Source organism: Sceloporus undulatus, chromosome 3 (assembly GCF_019175285.1).
Source record: "Sceloporus undulatus isolate JIND9_A2432 ecotype Alabama chromosome 3, SceUnd_v1.1, whole genome shotgun sequence".
Classification (NCBI taxonomy): Eukaryota; Metazoa; Chordata; class Lepidosauria; order Squamata; family Phrynosomatidae; genus Sceloporus; species Sceloporus undulatus.
This window is the reverse complement of record NC_056524.1, coordinates 2,919,525-2,945,866: the sequence shown is the minus strand read 5'-3', so window position 1 is coordinate 2,945,866 and position 26,342 is coordinate 2,919,525. Positions and strand designations below refer to the sequence as shown.

Sequence of the window (26,342 nt, the reverse complement as noted above, 5' to 3'; positions counted from 1 at the left end):
ATTTAATAAATAAATAAATCAAGATTCATAGTTTGGCTGTTGTCCCTGGACCTGGACTGATTTTTAGATGCTCAAGTATTGGCTGTGGCAAAACCTCAGCTGTACCCATGGTGAGATCTAGTGTTCAATGCCTTCTGCGCATTACTTACATTTCCAAATTGGACTGGTGCATGGGTCCTGCATGGAAGTGCCATTGGAAACCATTTGGCAATGCCAGCTCTACTGAAAACAGAACGATGCTTCTATAATATATATAATTAAAACAAATTCAGTGCTAAAATATAAAATGCTTTAGAAGATAAAAATGCTTAAAATACATTAAAACAATATAATACAACTAGCAAAAGGAGATATAAAAGGAGGCTTTTTTGGTATCACGTGGGAGACTTTTGTTGGACTGGATGGCCCTTGCGGTCTCTTCCAACTCTACGATTCTACGATTCTAAGAAATGGTGAATTTGAACCACTGAATGGCCAAGTTAAGTTTTGGATTAATAATTAGATGAATATGATTATAAAAAATATGTAAAGGACTGGAATGGAAGTTGCTAATGTAAGAGGTTTGGCAGAGCAACATTTCTATTATGTACTATGAATTAGGGGAAGGATGGAAAAGGGAGTGGGTTGTTTGTAATGGGGTTGAATTGTTCTAATACTGAGATTGTACTATTGTTAAATACTAATAAAGAAAATAAAGAAATGTTTCCTGGATCTCTAGGTTCTCTTGTGCAACTTTACATTCAACTTTGGACAGTGCATTGAATTGCACTGACCAAAGAAGTGTTCTCTCTAAGGAGATTATCACACCGGCAATAAAGACGGAAGCATAGTGGGATGCTGCCATCAATAATGCGCGATAATGCCATGATTATCACATGACGCCACAATTATCCCATGAATAAAGAGGAATTATAGTGCCACTTTTTATTCTTGGAATTTTCCATGAATAAAAAGCAGCACTAGAATTCCTCTTTATTCATGGGATCATCGCAGGATAATGGCAGATGATATTGATGGGAGCATCCTGCTATGCTCCTGGCTTTTTTGCCAGTGTGATAATCTCCATAGAATCTCTAGGTCCTCCATCATGACTCTATGGTCACCCTATAGCAGAAGTTATGCGGGAGAACCTAGAGATACCTAGAAAGAACATATTCATCAGATTTGCAAAAAATCACATTTGCAAAAGGCAAAGCTGGAAATGTGGCAGGCCGACTGTACTGAGCTAGGTAGCAGAGCCGCTAAGAGTCCCAGTTTCTGAATTGCAAAGCTGTGTAATGGGAGAATGGCAAGAGTGCCTGATGTGGATCGGTCCCATTGTGAATGAGGCAGCAATACACAGTGGTCACACTATGTAGTAACCTAACACCACCCCTTTAGTGAATGTGAACATTTGCACAATTCTTCTGCTTGCAGACACAAATCCAGTTATAAAGATGCAAGTCCTCAACAGGATTCTGACCAATGCCATCTGCATACATCACAAATGATTGTTTTCTGGGGCGAGGGTGGTCACAAGAAGCCATTGCTTCTGAACACCAGCATAACTACTCTGCTGGAGAATGATATGCAGCTAGTGGATTTTGTCCCACATTTCATAACTCTATGATACATGGTTGGGAAGAACATGAATGTGATTCAACAAAATGGAGGACTAGGGGATTTTCCATACTTGTTGAGTTCAGGAGGAAATGGTCGCTGTGCTTTCCTACCCAACCTCCTCCGCTTCTAGTACTTGAACCTCTCCCATTCCTCTGATTGGGGACGAGTTGCAGTTTCATTTGGTTCCTTCTTTGGCAAGAACATTTCAAAATTTGCAAAATTTATTCATCAGTTTGGCAGAAAAAACTTGGGCATGTAAAATAAAAAAATGAATGTGGGAGGGAGAGCAAAACCAGCTGGCAATTGCATGGGGGTTTATAGGCCAATTTCCCCCTGACAGGCCATACCATCCTACCTCTGTAAGCTCAAATTCCTGAGATTTCCTCTGCGGTTTCTCTCAAAACGGGGACGGGAAGTGGCACGATATCGTTCCATGTTGCCATTTTGAGAAGATTGTAGAAGAATGGGGGGAGGGGTATTTGTAGTACAGCATTTTGGGGTTGTTCCCTTTGAAGCAGGGGCACTTTTGCAGGCAGCAGCAAGCAAAGATTTGGTTGAAGTTAGCTTCCGATCTTCTTACATGGATGGACACCCCCAGAAAGGAATCAGAAGGATTTCTAGGTAGGGCTAGGAAAAAACCTGCTCCAAATCTGTATGCAGTGGGCTCTCTACTTTCACTGGGGTCAGGGGCACAGGACCCCCATCATGAAAGAGGGAAAAACTGAAAATAAAAAAAAACTGCTCTTTTTTTACCCGAGAGTGTCTAGGTCCTCCATCACAACTCTGTGGCCAACATCAGACAGACGTTGACCATAGAATCACACTGGAGGACCTACAAATGCCCAGAGAAGTGTTTTGTAACTTGCCTTGATCCTTTTGGAAAGGTGGGATATAAATAAATCTATTATTATTATTATTATTATTATTATTATTATTATTATTATTATTATTATTCCTAAGGAATCTCTAGGTGCTCCAGTGTGACTCTATGTTCAACTTCTGGCAGAATTGTGCTGGAGGACCTAAACAAATCCATCAGTAATTTGGATCCACAAAAGTCAAAGCCACAAATGCGGAGGGCCATCTGGGCATTTGGGATTTATAGAGCAATTAACTAGTACTGAATCGGGGCCAGCAAAGTGCCTGTTTCTCTGCTCAGTTACTCACCTGTCGTCTTCTCTCCTTGTTTTGCAGGGTCTTCAAGAAGGCCAGCCCCAATGGCAAGGTAAGTTGAACTTCTCCGCTGATCCTTTGGATACTTTCCATTTTTTTCAGGGGGGGAGGTCCGGAAACAAAGGGATGACTGTAGTCAAAGATTTCCCATACTTTGGATCAAATATTGCTCAGAAGCACAACTGCTGTCCAAAAATCAGAAGAAGACTAGGAATAGGAAGGGTAGCAATGAAAGAACTAGACAAAATCCCAAAGAGTAAAGATATCCAGCTAAACACAGAATTGTCCAAGCCATTGTATTCCCCATCGCCATGGACAGATTTGAGAGCTGGACAGTGAAGAAAGCAGATAGGAAGAAAATCAATTCATTTGAGCTGTGGTGCCAGGGGGGAGATGGCTGAGGAAACCATGGACAGCCAAAAAGACAAACAAATGGGTCCTAGAACAGATCAAGCCTGAACTCTTCCTGGAAGCCAAGATGACTAAAGTGAGGCTGTTGTAGGTTTTTTGTGGGTTTTTCGGACTATGTGGCCATGTTCTAGAAGAGTTTATTCCTGACATTTCGCCAGCATCTATGGCTGGCATCTTCTGAGATTTGGATTTCATGCATGGCAGAATGGGGTTGGACTGGATGGCCCTTGCGGTCTCTTCCAACTCTATGAGTCTATGATTCTATAAGGTTGTTGTACTTTGGGCACATCAAATGAAGGCACCACTTGTTGGAAAAGACAATGATGCTAGGAAAAGTAGAAGGTAATAGAAAGAGAGAAAGACTCAATTGAAGAGATCTTGGGACTGAATTTACAGCATCCAAGCAGAGCGGTTGCAGATGGGGGGCTTGGGAACATCTCATTCATAGGGTTGCCATGACTCGAAGCCGACTGGAAGGCAGTTGACAACAACCACCCTTTCTTCTCCTCCTTGGCAACCATTGCAGCCTGCTCTGTCCTTCACCCTGCCAGCTTACTAAGTGCCTTCCTGCCAGCTGCCTTTCATTGGAGAGACCAGAACATTGGTAGTGATGGTGTGGCAAATGCACCAGCAAGCCCAGCCGTTGCTAAGAGAGGTTGTCTTCATCTCAGCCCAGCATCCCTGGAGCAGCTCCCAGGAGAGGGATCCGCAAGCGGGGGGGGGGGGGGGCGGCGGCTGAGGCCTTGCAGCAATTGCATTAGGAACTCAGCAAGGCCAGGAGAGGTTGCTTTTAACATTTTGAATTATTCAGCTTTTTCAATAGGAGCAAAAGATGTGCGTTGTTTGCCAGCAATTCCCTGACCCTGCCGCAGGTTTCCTTGGACTCTGGAGTCCAAAGTGGGAAAGGATTTTCTTTGGAAAATCAAGTTTAAATTTACTTACATTCAAAAGGGATCTCAGCTGCATACAATAATGTTCCAGTATGGCAGGAGCAGGAAAATAAAAACACGAAAGGAAGGGAAATAAACACATTAGTCCTGCCTTTTTTATAACAGCTGACCTAATGTCCATTTGTAAATTTGGTCATTCTTTCAAACGTTGCAAGCGCTGCGAGATCTTCTATCTATCCATTGGGTCAGAAGTGAAGGAAAATGAGCTTCCCATTTGCAAAGTATCAGTCTTTTAGCTGTTGCTTTTTTCTTTTGCTAATGGCATTTTATTCTTTTAATGAGTGGTATGCTTCAATACCATGATAATTTAATTCTGTTTTAATTCCTACTCATGTATTTTTTTAAAATGGCATTGTTCTTTTAAACAGTACGGTGCACTGAGTCCCAAATTTGGGGGGAAAGTGGGATATTAATATTAATAACAAGGCATGAAAAATCCACTTCCGCTCGCCATTTGTTATTTTCCAAGAAGCGGGTAGATATTTCAAAAGAACGCACATGTTCCTGGAAATCAAGGAACTATCCAAAATCAAATTTTCTTGTGTGTTTACTTCCTCCCAAAATGTTTTGTAAAGTTTTGTAAAGTATCTAGAATTCTCTACCAGAGGGCTCTAGTGCCTCCCCAAACTATCTGTCCCAGCATCCCCTGGGAATCCTAACTACCTATCCCAGAATCCCCTGGGAATGGAATCAAAGTGCAATAAATAGCCTTTTGTATGAAAGAGGCCAGAGCCAGGTTTAAAGACAAAGGACCAGAAGGAAGAAAACCATGGGATGCCCACCATCCCCAGTTAGCAGCGACTGGGGAGCAGACTGGAAAGCAGGCACATGGGTTACCTTGCCACAAGTCTTGCCCACAAGGGTGGTGATGCGCTGAGTCTGGATTTTGGGGAAAAGGTAGAATACAAATAATGAAGTTGATGTTGATGAAGAAATAGTAATAGTAAAAATACCGTGAAGTGGAAGAAGAAGCTGCCATTCTCTTTAAAAATGTATTTTAAACATCATTTCTAGTTTTGCATCAGCATGTATGAACTGGCATCAGTGCTTTTCTGCAAGGTGCTGCCTTCTCCTGTCTTGTCCCGTATTTTTAATTTTTGGTGATCCTTGTCCTCTGGTTGTTGATGTTGTTTGGTGAGCAATAGGCCAGTCTATCCATGAATCTTTTAAAAAACATTTTTAATGTATTCTCCAAAGTATAAAGAGAGGCAGGGTGGAATCTGGGTCATGCAACGTCAGCCAGAAAAGCGAACATTGCACAGAGAGGGGGAAAGTGCACAGGCTCCTCCTGGGTCCTCCACACAGTTCTCTCCAAGAAAGGGAAAACAGATGTCATGTTTGCTCATTCTATGTCTCTTCCCCTTTAGCTCTTGGCTGGTGGGGCCAAACACAGGAGGTGGTGGCAGGATTTTAGTTGTATTTGCATCTATGTGCATAATGAGATCTTCCCTAAGCCATGTGCAGTGGGCCAAAGTTGGAGGGCCCTTTGGCTTACTTATGTGTATAACAAATCAAACAAGGTTCTAATGCATGCAGCACATGCAATGCGGCATGCTGGGGTTTTTTTGGGGGGGGCACTAATCTTTCTCAACTGCCCCAAGAGCTTCTGCACCCAGGAATGTGAATATGTGGCTCTTTGTTGGAAATGAGGAGCCATCAGTGATGTGGATGAAAGAACAGAGGGCAGGTTTATCAGATCTGCAGATGACACCAAATTAGGAGGAGTAGCTAATACCCCAAAGGAGAGGATCGACATTCAAAATGACCTGAATAGATTAGAATGCTAGAAACATGGAGAAATGTAAGGTACTGCACTTAGGGCAAAAAGATGAAATTCATAGATATAGGATGGGGGACACCTGGCTGAACAAGACTTAATAATAATAATTATCATTATTATTATTATTTATAGCCCGCCTCTCCTTGGAGGACATATACATGAAAGGGATCTAAGAGTCCTAGTAGCCCACAAGTTGGACATGATGTGGCAGCTAAAAAGGCCAATGCGATTCTAGGCTGCATTATTATTATTATTATTATTATTATTATTATTATTATTATTAACATTTATTTATAGAGCACTGTAAAGTTTGCAATAGAAGTATAGTGTCTAGATCAAGGGAAGTAATAGTCTGCTTTGGTCAGGTCCCACCTGGAATAATCCTGTGTCCCGTTCTGGGCCCCACAATTCAAGAAGGATGTTGAGAAACTGGAGCATGTCCAAAGGGGGGCAACTAAAATGGTGAAGGGTCTGGAAATCATAAAGCCCTATGTGGAGACACTTAGGCCTGTTACAGACTGCCAAAATAAAGCTGCTTCGGGTCTCTTTGGAGGTATGCTGTTTAAATGATGCATGCATCCTAAGAATCCGGAAGCTGCACCAAAGCTGCACTCCAGTGCTTAGAAATGGAGTGTGGCTTTGGCGCGACCTCCGGACTCTTAGGACCCAGGCATCATTTAAATAGCATACCCCCAAAGAGACCCCAAGCAGCTTTATTTTGGCAGTCTGTAACAGGCCTTAGGGAGCTGGGGATGTTTAGCCTGGAGAAGAGATGGTTAAGAGGTGATATGATTGCCCTGTTTAAGTATTTGAACGGATGTCATTTTGAGGATGGAGCAAGCTTGTTTTCTGCTGCTCCAGAGAATAGGACCCAGAGCAATGGATGCAAGCTACAGGAAAAGAGATTTCACCTCAACATTAGGAGGACCTTCTTGACAGTAAGAGCTGTTTGACAGTGGAACACACTCCTTCCTCGGAGATTTTAGTGGAGTCTCCTTCTTTGGAGGTCTTTAAAGAGAGGCTGGATGGCCATTTGTCAATAGGGATGCTTTGATGGTGAGTTCCTGCATGGCAGAATGGGGTTGGACTGGGTGGCCCTTGGGGTCTCTTCCAACTCTAGGATTCTATGATTTAGCACTCCAGTGACATGGAACCACTAAGCTTCTGAGTTCAGTTTGGGGGCTGATTTTTGGCAGGTCTCTAGAAGAGAAAAACACCCCTTTCTCCTACTCTTCACCCAGCCCACTTGTCCATCCTTGCACTAAACTCAGACAGGAAATGATGGGACATGAGCTTAACCTTTGTGTCCTGAGGTCTGGAGCGATCCAAGCAATTTGAACAGTCTCCTGGTTTCTCTTAACCTCCAAGAAGGTTTTCATTGCCTCTGGTGTTTGGAGCAAAGACTCACGTACCGCCTGAGGCTTGCCGATCTGTCACACCGGGTGAGCCTGGTTCTGCAGCGTTGTTGCTGCACGCGTGTTGTTGTTTTTCCCGGGTGAGTCACACCATTGGCTCCTGGGCATTGGTGCTTGAAATGTGACAGAGATGGAGGCTTGGTGATCTGATGGGATGAACAGCAGGTTAAGGGTGCTAGGAGGCCTAGAGGTTTTGCAATAGTACAGCTGTAGCCCTCTGCTTCCTCCAGCCAGTCCAGCAGTCTGAAGAATTGGGAGCAGAAGCCAGGGTCAAGCTCTTGGGAACAGGTTGACCAAAGGCATGCAGCGGCAAGACTATTATAAGCATAGAAAATGGAAGACTAATGTACTACCTCCGAAATAATGGTTGTTTAACAATGAATGACTTTGCAGAGATGGATAAAATGTCTATTTGGAGAAAAGTCTTTGGTAACTTTCTTGGAATATTGGAAACCTAGTAGGCCTTTTGAGAAAGAAAGAAGGTGGCCAGATGGCTATTGGTTTTGGTGATTTGCATGAGTTGAATTTATAGATGAAGTGCAATATTTTAAGTTAAAAAGGGGGAAGGGGGAATCTTTGGAATTATTGTGTAACTGCAGAAAAGAATTCAAAGATACAGCCGTGTTAGTCTGTAGAATCGGTATGTAGAGAGATCTTGTAGCACCTTTGAGAATAACTGAAAGAAAGAAGTTGGCAGCAGGAGTGTTCATAGACATAAGTCTACTTCCTCCAAATGCATCTGAGGAACTAGACTTTAAGCCCATGCTACCAACTTCTTTCTTTAGTTAGTCTCAAAGATGCTACAAGATCTCTCTACATACTGCAAAAAAGAGTTAGAGGTCATATTCTTTATTTCCTCCTTTAAGTAAAATGCCCTGAAGATACCAGGCCCCATCTGATATTAGAAACTAAGCAGGGTCAGCCCTAGCTAGTCCTTGGATGGGAGGCCACCAACAAATACCAGGCACTGCAGGCTATATTTTAGAGGAAGGAACTGGCAAAACCACATCTGAGGACTCCTTGCCTAAGAAAACCCTGTGAAAAATTCATGGGGTCACCATAAATTGATAGGTGACCTAAAGACACACACACACACACACACACACACACTATTGTAGTATAGTCTGCAATGTCTTTTATGTCTATTTTCTTTTTTAAAAAATTGTGTATTTCGTGTGTGGCATCAATTCATTTCCAACTCAGGGCAACCCTAAGGCAACCCTATTATGGGGCTATTGGCATGTTTTCCTCAGAGGAGGTTTGCCATTGCCTTCCCCTGAGGCTGAGAGAGAGTGTGACTTGCCCAGGGTCACCCAGTGGGTTTACACGCTCGAGCCAGGATTCGAACCCCGGTCTCCAGAGTCAGAGTCCAAGACTCAAACCAACCTGCTCTCCATATTTTGACTTAATGCAGTTTAACGTGCATGTTTTGTTTGATGCCCTTAATTTTTAGTGCATGTAGAATTTTAATGAAATGATGACCAGATACCTCAAATAAGTGTTTGTGGTAGACAACTTTATGGCTAGCCTTTGATGAATGGAGAGAGTTTTTTTCAGTAGGAAAGGGTCTAACAACCCGAATGGCACCAGATCCTGTTTGATCTTGGAAGCTAAGCATGGTCAGCCCAGGTTAGTACTTGGATGGGAGACTGCCAATGAATCCCAGGTGCTGTGAACTCTATTTCAGAGGAAGGAAGTGGCAAAACCACCTCTTCCAACTCTGTAAGTCAATGGTAATATTTGAATGCCATCCTCAGAGCATAGAAGGAAAAAAGTCTGCAGGAATGTATGGTAATCATGTCAGTATCCCCTTGGCAGCTTATGCTGGTGCAAATGGTGGTGTTATTCCAGCAAACAGTTTTTTCAGATGTTAGAATCAGAGAATCATAGAGTTGGAAGAGACCACAAGGGCCATTCAGTCCAACCCCCTGTCATGCAGGAACTCACAATCAAAACATCCCTGTTAGTGTGGCATAGTGGTTTGAGCGTTGGACTAGGACTCGAGACCAGAGTTCGATTCTCAGCTTAGCTATGAAACCCACTGAATGACCTTGGGGAGGTCACACACTCTCAGCCTCAGGGGAAGGCAATGGCAAACCTCCTCTGAACCAGTCTAGCCAAGAAAACCCCATGATAGGTTCTCGTTAGGGTCGCGATAGGGTAGAAAGGACTTGAAGGCACATAACAACAACAACAACAACAACAACACAAGGGGTTGTCTAGTGCCACCTTGTGAAATGTTTTTTCCATAGGCTATGCTGCAACTGCCAGATAGTGTCTGGGTGCAGCTCTCCTTCTCCTCCCTGATAAAGTTGTAGGGTTGACAACTGTTGTCTTTCTAGACCTCTCACATAAACACTCCTGGCAGATGTGAAGTTGAAGGCTTTCGTGGCCGGCACCCATCATTTTTTGTGGGGTTTTTGGGCTATGAGGCCATGTTCTGGAAGAATTTATTCCTGACATTTCGCCAGCACCTGTGGCTGGCATCTACAAAGAATGCTGGCATGGAGGAGAGTGTGGTATATATACTGTTGGTTGAGAGGAGGTGATTTCCATGTTAATCTGTGTGTTGGTCTGGTGCTGAATGGCAAGGCCTTGGGGTGATCCATTGTCTGCTGGGAAATCTCCTGGCAGAATTTCATGCTGCGCCAGCATTCAGTAGCATCTCAGCCAGAGGCTGAAAGTCACCAATAAGTAATACTGAGATCAGAGGAGGCTAATGTTTGGGGTTGATGCATCCACTTTAGGTTTTACAGCTGGTTTTATCCAGGTGCTGAGCCTTATTCCCAAGAGAGCTTCAGCACCTGGAGAGTCCCCATTAAACCCTAAACGAGGCTTTATTGAATCAATCCACCTCTTACTACTTGTTGTTGTTGTTGTTGTTGTTGTTGTTGTTGTTGTGTGCCTTCAGGTCCTTTCCACCATATGGAAACCCAAGAAGCAAAAAGCAGCTGCAAAAAGCAGCTTTTTTTCTGCTCTCCGACGGGGCGTCATAGGAACGGCGGCACACCATGATGATTCCCCTTCCACGCTGCGCTGTTTGGGTGCTGCACCAAAGTTTGGGTGCTGCACTGTGTAAACAAGTGTGTGCCAAAATGGTGCCATGGGGTGGGGTCATGGCATTGCACGTGCGGACACTATACCATGGCTCCGCCCACAGGCCAGCGCTTTTCAACGGCCTGTACAGGGCCTATGTCCCCTGAAGCCCAAAACCCCCCTGGAAGCAACCAACAGAGGTTCAGCGCCTGGAGAGCTCCTTTTTAACCTCGAATCAAGGTTTATTGAATCAATCCATCTCTAATGATTTGCTAGCCATGGTTAAATAGCAGAAGGGATGTCATGCTGAGGATGGATGCTTGGATGGTGTCTTCCTGCATGGCAGAATGGGGTTGGACTGTATGGCCTTTAGGGGTATCTTCCAACTCTGTGATTCTAATGCAGTGTCCCTTTCTTCCTCCTACCTTCCATTTTCCCCAGAATTATTCTTTTCCAGTGGTTCATACAGCTTGCCCTGTATATCCACAGATCCTGCATCCACAGATGCAACCATACATGGCTTGAAAATATATATTGTTTAACATTCCCAAAACAAACCTTGATTTTGCCATTTTATATAAGGGACGCCATTTTGTGCCATCATCTGGGGTCTTCCAGCAGAAACCAAGGGAACACTGTATTTTCTCATGATTGTGTCCAAAATACAATAGCCTCGGTTGTGTCCTTTTGGCTCCTAGTGACAGTTCAGGCTTGATGTGCTCTTGGCCTATTTATTTCACTGGGTGGGTGAAAAGCGCATGAGAGAAAGAGAGAGACAGAGGACAGAAATAGCCACTGTGTTTGGATGAAGAGGGTTGTCTGATGGAAAGAGACTGATGTAAAAGGCAGTCTAAATGTGAAAAATATAGGATAATGTGGCAAGGGAACAAGGCATTACTTCATTAATAAAGTGAACAGAGTTGAAGCAAAGGGAACTAATGGTTTGCGTCTTATGGGAGGGATGCAATTGCTGGAAAGCCAGAAGAGATCTAATACGATGGGAAATGGGATGCATGGAAGAGCCCATTATAGGCTGTATGGTTGATAGTCTTGTTGCTATGAATTTTGAAAGGGCTTCGAAAAGAAGGACTGTCCAATATATTAATGACTGGCAGGTTGGTCTTCATTAATAATATCAAAGGGGAGAAGATAGGCAGCAAAGGGAAATTGTGGAAGATTCATAGACAAATGAAGGGCATGGACTGAAAACTAAAGATATTCTGTCAGGTGGCAGGAAGTTCCAGATATTATTGAACCAGCATGGCATAATGGTTATGGTGTTGGGCTGTGGAGACCAGGGTTTGAATCCCCATTTAGCCATGGAAACCCATTGGGTTTCCTTGGGCAAGTTACACTCTCTCAGCCTCAGATGATGGCAATGGCAAAACCCTTCTGAAAAAACTTGCCAAGAAAACCCCATAGGGTTAGTCTTAGGGTTGCCATAAGTTGGAAACAACTTGAAGGCACAAAACAACAATCATCATCATCATCATCATCAGTTATTGTTCTGCTTTCCCCCCAGTTTGGCTCAAGGTGGCTTATTTTATTTATTTATTTGTTCATTCATTTTGTTTGCTGCTTTTCTCCCAGAAAGGGACCCAGACAAATAAAATGGGTCAAAAACCTTACAATAAAAAATGTAAAAACAATTATAAAATCATCTTGTTAAAACAGTATAAAATTCCATTACACCTACAAAAGTTAAAAAGCACAGAAACATCTTTCACAACGGTTAAAAGCGAGACACCGGTTGAAAACCGACCCAATGCAAAAGTTAAAAATATCATCAAGATTAAAACCGGTTTAAAAAAGACAGCTATTAAAAATGACAGATAGACAAAACATGGTTAGACAGCATGTTAGACAATTCAGCAAGGCCTTGTTCCCTTGACCAGTCAGTCTTTAAAGGCCTGTCAAAATAATAATAACAATAAAAAAATTTCCCTGCCTGCGGAAAAATAGCAAGGGAGGGTGGCAGCCTGAACTCCCAGAAAGGGCTTCCAAAGGCTAAAAGCAGCCACTGAGAAGACCCTCTCCCTTGTCCGCACTATGTGTCCCTTTGGTGTTGGGGACGGAGAACAGGAATGATACCCACAAAGATGGGAGTTCTTTAATAAGCAAATAAGCCAGAACACACACACTGAAGGGAGGAGAATCCACTGTTTTAGTTGCTGCAACGAATAGGTGTCCATGGTCTAGAATCACAGAATCGTAGAGTTGGAAGAGACCCCAAGAAGGGCCATCCAGTCCAACCCCGTTCTGCCATGCAGGAACTCACAATCATAGAATCATAGAATCATAGAGTTGGAAGAGACCACTAGGGCCATCCAGTCCAACCCCCTGCCATGCAGGAAATCCAAACCAAAGCATCCCTGACAGATGGCCAGCCTCTGTTTTAAAGACACCAAGGAAGGAGACTCCACTAACACCCGAGGGAGTGCATTCCATTGTCGAACAGCCCTAACTGTCAGGAAGTTCCTCCAAGTGTTCAGGTGGAATCTCTTTTCCTGTAGCTTGCATCCATTGTTCCAGGTCCTGTTCTCTGGAGCAGCAGAAAACAAGTTTGCTTCCTCTCAACAACATCCTTTCAATATTTAAACAGGGGCGATCATATCACCCTTAACCTTCTTTTCTCCAGGCTAAACATCCCCACTCCCTAATGTCGTTCTCATAGGGCATGGTTTCCCAGGCCCTTCACCATTTTGTCACCCTCCTTTGGACACGCTCCAGTTATCTCAATGTCCTTTCTGAATTGTGGCGCCCAGAACTGGACACAATATTCTAGGGTGGGGCCTGACGAAAAGCAGAATACAGTGTCACTATTACTTCCTTGATCTAGAATACTTCCTTGACAATCAAAACGTCCCGACAGATGGCCATCCAGCTCTGTTTAAAGACCTCCAAGGAGGGAGACTCCACTGCACTCCGAGGAAGGAGTTTGTTCTACTGTCGAACAGCCCTTACGTGTCAGGAAGTCCCTCCTAAGTTGAGCTAGAATCCTTTCCTGTAGCGAAGGAAATCTAGCGTGGAAAAAGCGACAGAAAGGAAAAGAATAGAAATCCAAGCACATATAGTGGTCCCTTGCTACTTGCTGGGTTTGGTTCAAGGACCCCCCATAAATACCAAAATCCATGGAGCAGAATCAGAAGATGGTGGACTCTTCTTCTTTGGATGATCACTTTTTAAAAGTTCTTGAGTATTGTGCAGAGCCAGGATTGGACTAGAGGGTGATCTCCAAAACTTTGGTCCTCCCGCTATTTTGGACTTCAACTCCCAGAAACCCCTGCTGGATTGGCCAAGAGCCAGGGATTCTGGGAGGGAAGTCCCAAACATCTGAGACCAAAGTTTGGGAACCACTAGATTAGATGGTCTTCGTGGCCTTCGACTTATGATCTCCACCCAGATCTCAAAGCAGAACCATTAGGGAGACTGTGGCCTCCAAATAACCTGGACCTGAGTCGTAAGGACTCAGCCAAGGCGAATCCAGAGAGAAGCAGAGAAGGGTCAAGACTCTTCAGAATTGAAAACCTGGGTATGTGGACAGGAAGGAAAGTCGAGCCACGTGCCGAATTTAAAACAGAGAGTGTTAAAGATAAGAAGAGACAGAAGTGCACTACAGATCATAAAATGGCCCTGAGCAAATGTCGGGGACTGATAAAGCAGCAATAGGAAGCTATTTCAGAAGTGTGTGTGTGTGTGTGCATGTGTGTTGCTTATTGCAAAGGGAGATAATGTGTCACATGAAAGTACATGTGTGTCTACATTAGTGGCAGTCTCCCACAATGTCCCTTTTCCTTGTCCTGCTCTGGTCCTTTGGGAAACTAATATCTCTGCCTTCTTTGGTTAGAAAATAGTATGTGCTTTCAATAGACCAGGAGGAAAAACTGCAAGGTTTCTTGTTTTTATGATGTCCCTTGAGTTGGCTTTTATGTATGGCATCCCTTTGAATGAGAGGCCTCTGAGAGAGGATGACAGGAGCTCAGTATGGGATGGACGTCTTTGTAAGCAGACTTACAAGCGCGGGAAACAGAGCTGAGTAATTTCTTCAACATCCGTATTGGTCTAGGGACTAAATGGCATACAAACTATGGACATCCATTGCCCATATGATCACAACGGTCCAATGCCAAGAGGCCAATGGCATCAGGGTTCCCCTGGGCTAGGAAGGGCTGGAACACAACAGGGGTTTCTGATGCACATCAAAAGTGCACAATGCATGAAGGAGCCCTGTGCGCATTGAATGTGCACACATGGTTCAAAAGAGTCCAGTGCACATGGGGCACTCTTGCCAGTGCCCTGATGTGTTAGCAACAGGGTTTCATTAGATCCATGATCAGAATGGAGACTGCAGCCAGGAAATCAGAAGAGGACTAGGATCATAGAATCATAGAATCGTAGAGTTGGAAGAGACCACTAGGGCCACCGTCAACCCATTCTGCCATGCAGGAAATCCAAATCAAAGCATCCCTGACAGATGGCCATCCAGCCTCTGTTCAAGACCTCCAAGGAAGGAGACTCTATCACCCTCCGAGGAAGAGTGCATTCCACTGTCGAACGCTCTTACGGTCAGGAAGTTCCCCTAATGTTCAGGTAATCTCTTTTTCCGTAGCTTGCATCCATTGCTCCGGTCCTGTTCTCTGGCAGCAGAAAACAAGCTTGCCCCTCTTCAATATGACATCCCTTCAAAAATTTAAACAGGGCGATCATATCACCTCTTAACCATCTCTTTCTCCAGGCTAAACATCCCCAGCTCCCTAAGTCGTTCCTCATAGGCATGGTTTCCAGACCTTCACCATTTTTGTCGCCCTCCTTTGGACAGCGTCCAGTTTCTCAATGTCCTTTCTGAATTGTGGCGCCAGAACTGACACAATATTCTAGGTGGGCTGACCAGAGAAGAATACAGTGGCACTATTACTTCTCTGATCTAGACACTAACTTCTATTGATGCAGCCTAAAATAGCATTGACCTTTTTAGCTGCTGCATCACACTGTTGACTCATGTTCAACTGTGGTCTACTTGGACTCCTAGATCCCTTCACACTAGTTTTCATTCAGCCAGGTGTCACCCATCCTAAATCTGTGCATTTTATTTTTCCGCCCTAAGTGCAATGCCTTACATTTCGCTGTGTTGAATTTCATTTGTTAGCTTTGGCCCAGCTTCAAGTCATTCAGGTCATTAATCTTGATCCTGTTCTCTGGGGTATTAGCTATTCCCCCTAATTGGTGTCATTGCAAATTTGATAAGTATGCTCCCAATTCTGTCATCCAGGTCATTGATAAAGATGTTGAATAGCCCTGGGCCCAGGACAGAGCCCTGGACCCCACTGGTCACTTCTCCAGGATGAAAGGAGCCATTGTTGAGCACCCTTGGGTTCGGCCGGTCAACCAATACGATCCATTTAACAGTTCCTTTGTCTAGCCCACATTTTACAAGCTTGTTTGCAAGAATGTCATGGGAACTTGTCAAAGGCCTTATGAAATCAAATTACTATATCCACAGCATTCCCTTCATCTACCAAGCTGGTAATTTATCAAAGAAAGAGATTAGGTTTGTCTGCATGACTTGTTTCTCTGAAACCCATGTTGACTTTTTTTGATTATGTCATGCCTTCTAGATGTTCACAGACTCTCGTTAATGATCTGCTCTAATCTTTCCTGGATGAGGTCAGACTAACTGGACGATAATTGTGGGATCCTCTTTTTCCCCTTTTTGAAGATGGGGACAACGTTTGCCCTCCCCATCTGCTGGATTCTCCTTTCTCCAGGAGTTCAAATTTATTGCCAATGGCTCCGAATTACATTGCCAGTTCTTAATACCCTTGGATGGAGTTCATCTGGTCCAGAGACTAAATTCATTTAGATTAAAAGGTTGCCTCTACTATCTCTTACTTATTCTGTGCGAAATCCCCTATCTGTCCTCTGTCCATTATCCTCAGGTTAGCCCCTTTGCCTTTTCTGAGAAGACGAGGCAAAGAAGGTGTTGAGTAATTCGGCCTTTTTTCTTGTTCTGTTAGCATTTGCCATCCTCCATCATGCCCGATAACCGTTTCCTTCTCTTCCTTTTGCTGCGGACATATCCAAAAAGCCCTTTTTATTGTTCTAACCCCTAGCAAGCCTGAAGTCATTCTGTGCTTAGCTTTTCTGACTTTACCCTACAAATGCCTGCTATTCCTTTGATTCCTTTTTGTGATTTCCCCCTTTTTCCTTTTCTTATCACTTCCATTTCAAACTTAGCTCCTTGAAAGTTCCTTAGTCATCCACCTGGTTTCTTGAGACACTCCCGTTTTTCTTTCTCACTGGAACTGTGAAATTGTGCCTTCAGTATCTCTCTTTTGAGAAGTCCCATCTGTCCTGAACTCCTTATTTTTAGTATTTCGGACCATGGAATTGCCCTCAATACTTCTCTAAGTTTACTGAAATCCGCTCTCCTAAAGTCAGGATGCGTGTCTGACTCTGCTGGCTTCTCTTTCCACTGTATTACAAACACCAGGAGAACATGGTCACTTCCCACCTAAGGATCCAACCACTTGCACCCCATTAACAAGTCATCCTTGTTGGTTAGGATCAGATCTAAAATAGCTGACCCCCTTGTTGCCTCTTCCACCTTTTGGACCATGAAATGTCTTCCAGGCAAGTGAGGAATTTGCTAGGCCTTGAGGATTTGCTGAGTTGGACTTCCAGCAAATATCAGGATAGGAAGTCGCCCATCACTATTACATCCCCTTTTCTGACTGTGTGGTCATCTGTTCTAGAAAGATCATCCAATTCCTCAGTCTGATTTGGGGGTCTGTAGTAGACTCCCACCGTAACATCCTTGTTGTTTCTCTCCCCTTTGATTCTTATCCAGATGCTCTCCACCTGGCTTCCATGATTGATGTCCAGGATCTCTTCACTGGTGTAAATATCTCTGACAATAGTGCTACCTCCTCCTTTCTTATGGCCTATTTCCTTAAAATGGTTATCCCCTATATTTCCATTCCCATCAGAGACTCATCCCACCAGGTTTCAGTGATGCCTATATATCATATTGCTTTGTTGTACTAGGAGTTCGAGTTCACTTGCTTATTTCCCATGCTTGTGCTTAGTGTAAGAGACATCGCAGACCTTGGTTCCCTTTTAACTTGCTGCCTGTACAAGTTTTTTGTGCCTCCCACTGTTGGGTCCTTGCACTGTTGCCTTGTTTCTCTATGTCAGTTTGACTATTTTCGCATCCCTTCGCCTTCCTTAATATGTCTCCCTTCCCCTCGGAACTCAGTTTAAAGCCCTCCTGATCAAGTTCTGGAGACTGTTGGCAAAAACATTTCTCCAACTGGCTTGAGATGCAAACCCGTCTGTTGCAAGAAGTCCCTCCTCATGGACCGCAACCCAGATCGAAGAATCCAAATCCTTCTCGGCGGCACTACTCTGCGAAGCCAGTTGTTCACATCCGCTATTTTCCTCTCCTTTCCTGGACCATCCCTCAACTGGCAGAAGAACGAGATGAACAACCTGTACTCCATTCCTTTCAGCTTCCTACCAAGCGCCTCGTAATCCCTTTTGATTTCTGAAGGTGTGTCTTGCAGTATCATAGTCCCCACTGGACCAAAAGGAAGGGTTATTGTCAGTAGGCTTGACCGCTTGTCAGCCCTCTTGTCACATCAGGATCTTGCACCTGGAAGACACACACACTCTCGAGACATCTTGTCAGGCCTACAATCACTGCTTCTTCTGTACCCCTCAGCAAGGAGTCCCCCACTACGACCACACGCCCCTCCGAGCTTACAGCGACTGTTCCCTGGGTGGGACTCTAGGCTCCCTGCTCTGTCCCTGAAGTCTGTCCATGCGGCTCTCTTCACCTCCTTGATATGGGAAAGAGCAGTGAAAGAACTAGAAAAGACCATTAAATGCAAAGCTATCAAATGAACACAGAGAATTGTCCAAGCCATTAGGTTGCCCGTCACCATGTACGAATGCAAGAGCAGGACAGTGAAGAAGGCAGATAAGAGGAAAATCAACACATTTGATATGGTGGCTGGACAAGTGCTGAGGATACCATGGATGACCAAGAAGACCAATACATGGGCCTGGAACATTGTCTCCCTGGAAGACAAGATGATCAAGCTAGGTTGTTGTCCTTTGGCCACATCATGAGAAGGCATGAATCACTGGAAAGGGCAATGATGCTGAGAAGGCAGAAGGCAATAGAAGAGAGGAAGACTGCATGCTAGATGGATGGACTCTATAAAGTAGGTCATGGGTAGGAATTTGCAGGACCTGACAGAGCAATGGAAAAACAAGTGGTCTTGGGAATAGAAGTCAAAGGCTTTCATGGCCAGCATCCATTGTTTTTGTGGGTTTTTTGTCCAGTGGCCATGTTCTAGAAGAGTTCCTGTGATTGCCAGCATCTGAGCAACAAACTTTTTACAACAAATTCTTCTAGAACATGGCCACATGGATCGAAAAACCCACAAAAAACTAGGTCTTGGAGATGTTCATCCACAGGGTCACCATGAGTCGGGTTGACTAAAGGACAGCTAACACTAGCAATGTAGCTAAGGAGTCATAAGTTTATGCAATGTAGGCTGTGATGTGAATCAAGGAGGTCTTTCAAACTCAATATGATTTCTGGTCTGTGTGCTTGTGCCTCACAGTCACCTGTGATTAAAGTGACCTGTGAATTTTCCAGGGTATTTGTAGGCAAGGAATTCTCAGGTGTGGTTTTGTCCAGTTCCTTCCTCTGAAACAGCTTACATCACCTGATATTCATTGGCAGTCTCCCACAAGGAACCAGGGCTGACCCTGCTTATCTTCCAAGATCAGATGGGATCTTTGCCTTAGGGTTTGTTTGTTGTTAACTGCCCTTGAGTCAATCTGACTCATGGCAACCCTATGGATGAGACATATCCAAGAGCTCTGCCTCCCCTGGTCTTCTTAATTCCTGAAACCCCATAAAACCCATAGTGACCTCCTTCATAGAGTTCACCTCCATCTGGCCTGTGGCCTTCCTCTCTTCCCCTTCCCTCATCTTCCCAGCATTATGGTCTTTTCAATGAGTCCTTCCTTCTCATGATGTGTTTTAAAGACAACAGCCTAAGTTGATCATCTTGGCTTCTTCCAGGGAGGATTCCAGCTTGATCTGCTCTAGGACCCATTGGTTGTCTTCTTGTCCATCCATGGGATCCTCAGCACTCTCCCAGCCCCACGTCATAAAGGAATGGATTTCTTCTTCATCTTCTTTCTTGACTGTCCAGCTCTCACATCATCCATGGCAATAGGGAATACAATGGCAGGATGATCTAACTTGTGCCAGTTGTATCTCTTTGCATTTTAAGATCTTTCTAGATCTTTCATAGCTGTCCTTCCCATCTTAATCTTCTCAATTTCTGACTGCGGTCCCCATTTCTATCAATGTTTGCTCCCAGGTACGGAATTCTTGACTATTTTCTATTCTCATTGTCTTGGTTGAACATGTGAAGGTCTTCGTGGTCATTGTTTTTGTTTTCTTTATGCTCAACATTAAGCCTGCCTTTGCACTTTCTTCTTTGATCTTCCTTAGTCGTGTTCCAGGTCTGGGAGGTTTTGCTAGTCCTATGGATTAGGCTCTTTCCAACTCAGCCACTCCTGAGAGATGCCCATTCGACCTCTGTTTAAAGACCTCCAAAGTTTAATGTTTAGGTGGAAATTTTTATTCTTGTGATTTGAATCCATGGGTTGTGTTTTGGTTTCTTGTAGCGGCAAAAAATGAGGTCGCTCCATCCCTTGGAGATGTAAAAGATAGCAATTGAACACTTTGGTCGTGGCTATCATGTGCCAAGTTCAGTTTGGAGAAGAGGAGACGAGGGTGCCATGATGCCAGTTTGGAAATACTCAAGGGTTGCCAAAGATGGAGGGTGCAGGATGTTCCTGCTGTGCAGAGGGAAGGACCAGTTCTCTCATGGTCGGAGATACAAGAAGATAGATTTCAATTGAACATCAGGAGGAACTTCTTGACAGCTAGAGCAGCTGGGTGATGGAACCAATTACCTGGAGAAATGGTGGGGTCTCCTTCTCTGGAGTATCCAGAAAGAAGCTGGACAGTTCCCGCTTGGGATATTTAGCTTGAGATCCTAAACTGAGCAGGGGGTTGGACTAGATTGCTTCTGGAGATCCCCTCCATTCTATGAATCTCAATCTTTCCTCTCCAAGGACTCATTCCCATTACATATAAACCGGTGTGCAATTCGCCTTCGCTCTGTGTTGGTAAATCAATTCCAAAAAGGGCTGTCATTCCCATAGAAAAGTGGATCTTTTCAATACCTCTTGTAATTGCTCCTTCTTGGCAAGATTGTCATCCCCACTAGCTTGCGCCACTTCACTGTGTGTCACCAGTGATGTAAGCGGCAGCCTGGGCAGCCGGCTTGGGAACATATACTGTATATACTCGAACTTATACATTAAAATTTAGGTTAAAAAACGATCCTACGGGTCAATGTAAGTACTGGACTTAAATCATATATATAATGAGAGAAACCACCCCTAGTGAAAGGCAAGAGTTTAATCTGCTGGGAAGCACTGACCCCCTTCTACTCTCTCATCCATTCAGCCTTTAGTATGAGCACAAATAGTTAGGCCTGCTGGAATTTTGCAAGTTTGTTGGCATCGTTTTCCTTTGCTTTGTCCTTTACATACATCTTTTACGTAGCCCTAAGTTTTAACCCCGACTTATCCATGGTCACCTCAAAATCCACAATTTTGGCCCCAAAATCTGCCTTGACTTGTACATGGGGTTGACTTAAGTTGAGTAATACGGTATTCTTAAAAAATTGATAGAAGATCAGATGCAACAATGAGGCAAATAGCTGCAGAACCAATGAATCAAATCTTCTGTCAATTTTATTTTTAGAAAACGGAAAGAAGATTGACAATTGGTTTTGCAACTACTTGCTTCCCTGGTTGCAAGTAGTTGCAAAATCCACAATTGAATCTCTACAATTTTATTTAAAAATAATAATAACAAATAGTGCCAATAGGTCACACTACAAGGGCAAAGCCACGCTGAGGGGAAAAGGGGGATCTAACAAAAACTGAGGAGGGATAGTAAACCACCCTCTGCCATTAACCTGTCCTCCAGAATGGTGCGATTCAGATCCGTTGTCCCCGCTTGTTGAACACACTTCGGAATCAGTTCTTTTCAAAAGAACTGCCAGAGAACTAGTGCAGAAAGAACGTTTTCCCCCCCGTTTTGCCTCGCTTCACGCGATTGAAACCGATCACAGTAGTAGCAGAACCGTTTTTTCAAATGGGAACGATAGTCATATAAACCGATACAGTGATTGCTTTAAATCATAGTGGAATAAGCCAAGTTAAAGATACCCAGCACTGTAAGTCAATCCCACAAAACTTGATGTCCAGACCTTCATTATCCTAGTAGCTTCTCAAAGATGCCATCTGTGATCTTCTCAAACCTTTCAAGTCACTTTGGAAGGAAAAAACTCCCAGCAGGCTCTCTAGCCATTAATTAGCCAGACCGGTTGGGGGATTCTGGGTAAAATCTCCAAACCCCGAGTCGCGCCATGGGAGCAAGACCTGCCTTGAAGTTGCAGCAGAAGAGGTGCTTCTCAACCACCCATGTGCCCCTCTTTTGCTCTTGGAAGCCAGCTCCCTTCCCGGGCATCATCCTCAGTGTCCAGACTGCACAAGTAGAGCACTCTGATACCTGTTGATAAACGTCATGGCTCCATCCCATGCCATGGCTGTGTGCCTTGGGAATCCTGGATTTGTTTGTTCATTTATTTTGGGTGCATGTGTGTGTTTATTATTTGCATCGTGCATATATGTATTCTTATTTTATTTTAAGACTCCCACTGTTAACAAAAACTTTTAATCATAAAGGTGGTGATACATACCTTTTTTCCCTCTCTCTCCTCTCCCTTCCCCTTTTTTGATGCTGCAAGAAAAATAAGGCTACATCTGCACTGCAGAATTAATGCAGTTTTGACCCCGCTTTAACTGCATGGCCATGGGATTATAGTTTTGATGCAGCACTGGGCTCTCTAACAAAAGAAGCTAAATAACTCGCGAAAGCTGCAAGTGCCAGCTTTCCAGAGTATTGAACCATGGCCGAAAAGCGGTGTCAAACTGCATTAATTATCGTGGTAGATCAGCGTAACATGGCTACTTACTTTGGAAAACTAGTCCAAAACAATTTAAGCTCAATTTAGACAAAAACCCGACAGCTGTCTTGCTTCATTACCTTTGATACTCTGCTTTCCTGCTTCCTCTCCCGCTTGAGGAGTGTCTGTGATTTATGCCAATGTTAAAAAGCTGGCCAGATAATTAAATCACTTTAATTGAGAGTATCCCATAAAGAGTCAAAAATGGACTCCAATGACCTGCTTATCTTCAGCTCACAGAAATGGAAGGAAAGAGGCTTCCAATTGAAACTGAATAGAGGAGGCGACTCATAAAGGTCTCCTTCCTTCCCATAGCTCCTTGCGCTCAGCCTGGGAAAGTAACTTTTCCTGGGATATGATATCGGCAGCTAGATAGTCTGTGCAAAAATATTGGGAAAGTCCCAGATATTCCCAGAGTTGACGCATGGTGAGGGAGAAAAATGATGGAAATTGCAGAGAGGAGAAATGGAATACACTTAAAACTAATAATGCAAATTATAGAATATGATAGTGCTTGGATGTTGGATTGCGACCTGAGGCCTGGGTTCAAATCCTGTCTCGGTCATTGAAACCCCCCCAGTTGACCTTGGTCAAGTCACACTCTCTCAGCCTCAGAGGATGGCAATGGCAAACCCCCTCTGAAAGAACTTGCCAAGAAAACCCTGTGAAAGGTTTAACTGCCGTGGCCACAACCTATGGAATTCTGGGTTTGAATTTTGGATTTACCCATATACTTAACTAAAGTCGAGAAATTTATGCCCCAACAATGTCCCTAAAATTTTGGGTAGACATATATCAGGGTCAATACATCATAGTGCTTAGAAAGTCCTAAAGCAAGCAAGGCTGATGCCCCAGTCTCCATTGAAAGACCCATTCTTCCCCTCTCTAGTCTCTTTGGCAAGCCTTTGCTTCTTTCGGAAAACCTCTCCATTTAAAGCACTTGCTTCTCTCTCTGGTCCTCTTTTGCAAGACCTGGCTTCCTATGGAAACAACTCCCATTTAAAGCCACTTCGGCTTCCTTTCTCAATTTTGCACAACAACATTATGTCCTTTTTTGACGGAGGATTTTTTTGCTAGATTTTCTGCCACGATTTCCTGGTGCAAGTTTTCTTGTGTTTGTAAGATTGTGTGTGTTGTGTGTGGGTAAGAGTTTTGTTTCTATAAAAAGGTAGCCAATAAATCTTGGCTTCCCCCCTAAAAATCTTATTGAAAAACCACAGTCTTTCACATATTAAATAATATCCATTTTTGGTGCAACATTCTGGATCCTGGGTTATAGAACTGCAACCCGTTACAACAACAACAACAACAACAATAATAATAATAATGTGGCTATTTGCATTAAAACAGGAAGGAACAATAAACCTTACTTTAAAAAAAGCAAATTTGCACACACCGACACACTTTTTGTTCAAAGATTGCAGGTTTTGAAGTACAAAACCCAATCAGGAACAAACCATAAAGTGGCCGTTTGCATTTTCTGCCCAAGATAATTTCTCCAGAAGTCCGAGAGCACAAAGGGTCCAGTTTTTTCTCCACTTTGTTATTCCTTCTGACAATATTCACTGTGACTGTTGGGAAATCCATTCTTTTTTCAGCCAGGAAAGAAAAACTGTATATTTTCCCATTCGTAATCGCCACCAGAACAACACAACTCTCTGGAAGGTCCTCTTTTGTTGATTGTCTCCAATGAGTTTATCAGACAAGGGAATTGGAAGTATAATCCAATGGCAATCCGAACGCAATCATGGGGTTAATGTTATTGCGTGATAGACTACCACATGCAGTTTGGACAATGGGAAGTCAGTCCAAACCGAGCGCAATCATGGGGTTATACATTATGGTGTGAGAGGTGACACACAATTCGCGCAATGGCAAACTATTTTCAGGCAATGGGAAGTCAATTCGAAGCAATTGAATTCACGTAATTCACTGAACTAGCGAATTCACATGAATGATGTCGGCCCCACTTTCTTTTCATTTGAAATAAGAAAATTCTCCGTGTGATAACTCCCAAGAGACTGGGATAAACCCACGTAAAACAAGATGAACAAAAAACCCATTGGTTTCCTACACACAACCAAGTAAATCTTCTCTAAATGCTGCAGAGGATGAGCCCCTAAAAAGCAAAGATGGTTTGCCACAGCACAGGGGCAAAACCCTCTAAACTCTCCCTAAGCTGCTGCAGGCCATCTGTCCTTGCAAAGTTCATCCAAAGGAAGCTTAGCAGAACTTTGCTCTGAGCTTTGCCCAATGAAGGGCAGCAACAGCGTGCCTCTTTAAGTCCTTCAACTTTTGGAAGGTATATGGTTTAAGCTTATTTGATTTTTAAGAGGAATACCAACATGGAAACATTTAGTGAGGTTCAACTTTTATCACCCCTCCGAATGAGACACTATTGGAAGTACAAAATGTTTTAGTTTGCAATGTACTGACAGAAGAATATATGTTTTTAGTAGTACTATGGTTTAAACTAAAGTCAATTTGATCTCGGTAATTATATCTTAAATTTATAGGCTTTTTTGGTTTTTAAATATATAGATATATAATATATATATATATATATATATATATATATTCAAATTTGAAGTACATGAATTTATGGAAATGATAAGCTTACACAGCTATTGGAAACATTCAATATAAAAAAATTGAGAAGATTGGTGAAATAATGACTCTGAACTGCTTCAAATGTACTGGATTAATATAGAGGTAATACATTGTATCTATACATAAGTATATAAGGACCAAAAGGGAAAGAGTAAATGATAGGCCTATCAAATATTAGTGCTTGAAAATAATGATCTATCTGAAATCTGTCTCAAACGTACTGAATAATTAGAGGTATATATCAATAACATAACATAATAAGTGTATAAAGACTAAAAGGGAAAGAGTAAATGATAGGTCTATCAATATATTGGTTGAAAATAATGACCTATTCAACTCAGTTTAAAATGTACTGAATTAATATCGGGGTAATACATTTTATATCTATTCATCATATATAAAGATTAAAGGGAAAAAGAAATGGTAGGTCATCAATATTACGTTTGAAAGTCAAATAATAGTGAGTGGTTATATATACGTGATCAAGTAAAGAGGTGGGATAACTATGTTATGGTTTTGATAAGGAAATTAAAAGTCAATATTCTTAGAGGGTGAGGAAGTTAAGATGATTTTTTGTTTGGTTGGTTGGGTCTATGTCCTTTTGGTTTTATTTAGATTGTTGTAGTGAATGTAAGCTGATGCAATGCATTTTGTTAGAGTTGTTATAATTAAGTTGGCTGTGTTAATCATGTGTGTTAAAATAAATGTGAGAAAGAAGGCTCCAAGGAGAGTCTATTCCATTGCAAAACACTCTGGGTTTTGGAGCATTTCTTTGCCCTTTGCAAAACCGCTGTAAGTATATGTGTGTCATCACATAACAGAGCATGGATCATAGTTTTGAAATGCTTCCAAATGAAAGTTTACGTTGGATAGTTTATTAAGCGTTTTGTAAAAACGTTTGTATATACGAGTACATTGTTTGTTGTTTAAATTTTTCTATGGCAAGCTTCCTTAGGTTCCACGACGAGGGAAATGTCAGGAATAATAAATAAAATAAAATAAACTTCCAGAGAACTGGGAAATAATAAATAAATCCTTCCACTTTGAATTTGGAGATGGTCAAGGAACTACTTAGCCTGTTTCTGCACCTTCAGTATTGCCCCTGACTTTGAGATAATCATTTCATAATCAATCTCAGAGGCTGAGCACATGGTTTTAGTGCTAGGCGTAGTAAACTAAGAAAGTGCATTTTGAGCCTGAAGCTCCCTGGAAGCCAGAAGACGAAATTGAGTCA

The 26,342-nt window shown here is 43.0% G+C and overlaps 1 protein-coding gene across 5 annotated transcripts in view; it reads left to right on the top strand.

The window, feature by feature from the left end:
• Positions 1-26,342, top strand: part of ARRB1 (arrestin beta 1) — a 171,521-nt gene that overhangs the window by 105,466 nt on the left and 39,713 nt on the right. For all 5 annotated transcript variants that reach the window (XM_042459400.1, XM_042459398.1, XM_042459395.1 and 2 more), the window contains one exon: positions 2,797-2,827. In XM_042459400.1, the coding sequence (XP_042315334.1) occupies positions 2,797-2,827 (31 nt within the window). The remainder of the gene's footprint in view (positions 1-2,796; positions 2,828-26,342) is intronic.